At 34.1% G+C, this 4,935-nt stretch overlaps 1 protein-coding gene across 1 annotated transcript; it reads right to left on the bottom strand.

The window, feature by feature from the left end:
• Positions 1-1,546: 1,546 nt before the first annotated feature.
• On the bottom strand, positions 1,547-4,137 carry LOC118051878 (uncharacterized). Its single transcript, XM_035062638.2, has 2 exons — positions 2,661-4,137; positions 1,547-1,888 (listed from the first exon to the last, which is right to left on the bottom strand). Exons 1-2 carry the CDS (start codon positions 3,587-3,589, stop codon positions 1,681-1,683), a joined length of 1,137 nt encoding a protein of 378 aa, XP_034918529.1. The 5' UTR covers positions 3,590-4,137; the 3' UTR covers positions 1,547-1,680.
• Between the last annotated feature and the right edge of the window lie 798 nt (positions 4,138-4,935).

Below are 4,935 nucleotides of genomic sequence, written 5' to 3'. Positions count from 1 at the left end.
ATTGAATTGTTTTTTGCTCTCTCTTTTTTTTTTTTTATCAATTGTATTCTTCAATTTTTGATTGATTTGGAATTATTGGTATTCATAATTTATTTTGATTTGTTTTTTATAAGGTTATTGCAGTTTTAAACATACATCTCAACTTTTTATTGGTACCTAATCCTATAAGTGTTTATTTTTGTTATCATATCATTAAGTAAAACATAATTAAAAAAACGTTGTTAAACACAGTGGAGTCCATAATCTGGATATAGGTTTGATGGGTTAAGCTATGAAGTCCAGGTTAATTTAATATGTCGCCGTTTTAATATTAAAAAAATATTTTTTTTAAAAAAATTTTAAAGTCAAACCATTTTTTTTTACCAAGATAACCTTTGAATTTATCAAGTTGATTGAGCCATATCAAATTAATTATTACGAGATTTAATTTGAAATTTAGACTAAGTAAGATATTAAATTTAATAACAATGTTAAAAAATTCCTTACAGACTAATATTTTTTAAAAATTTAATAAATGTTGATATAACTTGCAGTGCAGCGCCGTGTCAGTAGTGTTGTTCTATTTGTTATGTTCATTGTATGACTATTGAGAGCCTGGAAATTATTTTTGAGGTCTGGGCAACAATCTTGTCTCATGTGTTGTTGTTTCAGTTGGTTCTGCAGATGGCTGCCTTGGTCGATATGGTGTGTTTGATGGGCTTTTTTATTTAATTTTTTCATTTTCGAGTGCAGGTTCAATATAAGCGTTTCGGATTCTTGCAGGCTTTATAAGATTCATAATTATTTCTTTTATTACATACTAATTACCTTTTGATTAACTCTACTGATAAATGCAGATGCAGGCCAGATAGTTCATTTTGTGACAGGTCCACGCCATGCTGGTAAAGAGAATTGAAAACTAGTTGAATTCTAGTACAAGCTCCCTGCTGGAGCTCCGTTTGAAGCGATCATCGGAGAATGGAAGCTTGCAGGGGATGCAATGGCAATATTAGAGGCCATTTTCGAAGCTTTTGAACAGTATATGGCTGGAAAAATCTCCAGAGTTTACCCCAATGACTGGAGCACTTGATGTAAGAATCCCCAACTATCCATGCACATTCGAAGGATCAAGAGTTTCCACAACCATGCAAAAGATCCGCCAGACCGAAGCTCCTGGTTAAAATTTAAGGAATCGCTGTGGCTTGGCACAAAAGCTACAGCCTACCAAGCTAATGATCAAAACTTCATGTTGTGAACAATGTTCAGGGCAGAGGTTCTGAGAAGGAACACGCAAACTGACTTTTCATTAATAAACAAATTTGTATATGAATGCAACATCTTTGTATGCAGAGACCTAACTAATAACCATCTGTTTGTGTAAAATAGCTTTAAGGTGAGAAGGATAGAAAGAAAACGACAGAATTAAAAAATATACATAGAAAAAAAAAAAAAAGACTAGCAATGTCACGCATCTGACTGAAGCCTTGTATGGTAAACTGTACAAAATGGGAGCAAAGCAGCAACAACCTCCACGATACAGACTTTGTTGTCTAGGTGGCAACCAGGGAAATCCGAAGCCTGGAATGTTCAGACCAAACTTGAAGACCTATGAAGTCTTCACAAGAATGGTTAAGGAATCGCACTATCATCCACAAGGTGCAACTTCTAGGAGTGGGCCTCAGAATGACCATGGAAGAAATTCTATAGCATATCCACCCTAAGAAACCATGGGAGCACAAAAGCTATTACCAGGCATGCCATTAGGAAGTTACAGAAGGTATGTCCCCGCAAACATCCTCCATTTCTCTCAGATGAATGACCACCACTACTAATAAACCTCCTCTCTAGAAACCGGTCATCCCCAATACCTGTAATATTCACTGCTGTCACTCCACATATTTCACAGATTCTGCATAAAGAAAATAAGAAAGACATCTGTGAGTGATGAATTCCGGGCAAGTTGATTCAAGGCAATTCCCAAATTGGCAACTTTAAATTCTAAGATTAGTTCATAAACCAAGATCTGCTACAAATGATCCTAGAAATTTCAAACGTAAGTGTCTTATAATGAGATACTCCGAGATTAGTGTAGGGAAATAATGGAAAAGGAAACAGCAAGCGTGATTTAGCAGAAACAGAAATTGAGGAAAATAGAAAGCTGGTGGTCTAGGATAGAGAAATGTTTTGATAGAGTTAGAAAATCAAGATGTTCTCATTAGTATACCAAAGAAAACTAATAATGCTACACCAACATGAGACTAATTCAAAGAAGACAAGGATTCCCCCTCCAGGACTCATGACACTGACACCAAGCGTCCATGAGATGGATATCAATAATGCCACACCAACATTAGACTGACTCGAATAGGATTAAATTGGTCCTCCCCAATTCATGATACTTGAATATTACTAATATGTTCTACACGACTTTCTTGCAGCTAATCTTGAAAAAAGAATCTGTTTGTTGAAACAACCAGGGTGCAAAAAAATAATAATAATAATAGAAGAATGAGAAAAGATCGAGGATCTACAATTAACAAAGTTTGATTATTTTCCAGTTGCACAAAATCTCTGGAAAAACAATTGATTGCAATGAAGGAGCATGCTGAGCTCGATGTACATGTATGCATATAAGCAGAAAAGTCGTAGAAAAACTGACTTCCAAGCAAAAGAACATATACCTATTTCCTTTAAGTTTAAACCAAGCCTCAGCACAATTCACATGTGCAAAGCCAAGATCATTTTTACATCCACAACCAAGCTGAATTAGATCCATGGAGGTGGCTGAGGTAGTAATAGTTGTGTCAGTAGCTTCAAGTAACACCTCAGAAGTCAAGTGACAAATCCTACAAACTTTTTCTCCATCACAGTTATCCTTAAAGCCTCCTCCTCCAGTTCCATCACCATCACCACACTTCATATCAACCACGCGTGACGACTTCCCTCCTAGGTGCACCTCTGCCTCGGACTCATCCACTGTTTCCTTACTGGACCTCAGCTCATTTTCCTTGGCTTCCAATCTTTGGTTTCCTCCATTAAGACCCACATTCTCTTCAGAATCTATCACAATCACAGTCTCTAGCACAACCTCGCTAACTGGGTTGCTCGAATACCGACTGCTTCCTTGCCCATCTCGATTCAATACCTCACCATCTCGTAGCACATGACGTATTTCCTGATTTATTACCCCACTTCTGAGCCCCAACTCCTCATTTTGTGATCCCAAATCCTTATTTTCTCCATTGACACTTGAAGTCACCCCTGAATTCATCCCAATTACAGTCTCAAGTACAGTTTCATTAACCCTATTACTTGAATTTGACAAGGTTCCTTCATCCGATGACTCCCCAATTCTTTTCCCATCACTAGCTCCCTGATTGGCCACTCTCTCAATTAATCCCAATCCCTCGATATTCGCATTCAAAACCTCAGTTTCCACCACAGCAGATACTTTCTCTCCTAAATTTACAACAGTTAAAGCCTCTGACCCAACCCCACTATCCGAATTGCTCATATTTCCACTCAAATCACCGACATTCTCTATCCTTTCCTGATAAACTTGGCCCAAATTCCTAGTAAATCCTTTGTTTCCATGTGTTTCTTGATCCATTACTCATACCAAAACAATCTCCACCTCTCCAAGAGGTTTCCAACGAAAAAAACCAGCAATTATAAATAGACAAACTCAGGCATCAACACAAATTCAACATCATCTCTATTGGTAGCAGACGATGAACAAAAGAAAACCAAAACCTCCAAAGAAACCAACAGATCTTCAGGAAAAAATTAAAAATAACCAAAGAACTGAACAAGCTAAATATAACTGAAAGATGATAACTTTGTAAGGAAAACTGAAGCCCCGGATAGTTACCTACCCCATTTAACAACTTCAACCCAAATAAAACCTGCCGTCTTGTGTCAACCAAAAACAAAACGTTTACTTTCCAAGTTCAACTATAATTAAATTACTACAAAGGAGAGATCTATCTATGTATCTATCTTTATAACAACAATGCTGTCTCACAAATTCAACTTACGCCTAATGCTGTCCGTATAGACAGCAGATTGTGTGTCTGTAGGAGTGGGAGTGTTTTTGTTGTGGGAGGTAAAAGAGTTTTGATGGGAAAAGAAAAGCGCATGGAAGACGTTATGTATTGTAAAAGTATAATAATTAAGTGGTAATTACTTAATGAGGGATGAGATCCCCCCTCTCTCTCTCTCTCTCTCTCTCTCTCTGTTAAAGCTGATTTTTAACTGATTTTTATTTTTATTCATCCCTTGTATGTTACAATTTTTGGTTCATTCAATTTTATTAAAGTAATTAAATGAGTGTTTTCTAGAGTATTTTATTGTTTTTAATTTTTCTTTTTATTTATATAAAAGTAAATAATTATATACTTTTTAATAAAATTTGATAAAACTTCCTATGATAAGGAAATTCTATTGTTTGATTATAAGTTCGTTTGTTTATGTATTTTAAAAATATTTTTGAAAAAATATTTTTTTTTTTATTTCAAATTATTTTTTTTATTTTTAAATTATTTTAATATGTTGATGTTAAAAATAAATTTTAAAAATAAAAAAAAAATTATTTCAATGTATTTCTAAAAATAAAAAATTTTAAAAATCAATAATTATTACAATACTAAACAAGCTCCCACCATCTTATGGATTAACTTACAAAGAAATCATTTATTATTTTATTTTAATTGCAAAACTATATCAGCCTTTTCATTTGGAGATTGATAAATCTTTGTCCAATCTACTTTTAATTAAATTTTTATTTGAGTTTGTCTTCATATATATATATATATATATATATATATATATATGAGTTGGACTCTTGTTCGATGCCTAAATAGTTTTAAATTAGATCATTAATATAGGGGTCAAATCAATTTTATTTTTAGCATAAAAAAAATTATTCAGAAGTTATTAACATGTTTTTTTAGTGAA

This window comes from Populus alba, chromosome 11 (assembly GCF_005239225.2).
Source record: "Populus alba chromosome 11, ASM523922v2, whole genome shotgun sequence".
NCBI lineage: Eukaryota > Viridiplantae > Streptophyta > Magnoliopsida > Malpighiales > Salicaceae > Populus > Populus alba.
This window is presented reverse-complemented; position numbering and strand designations above follow the sequence as displayed.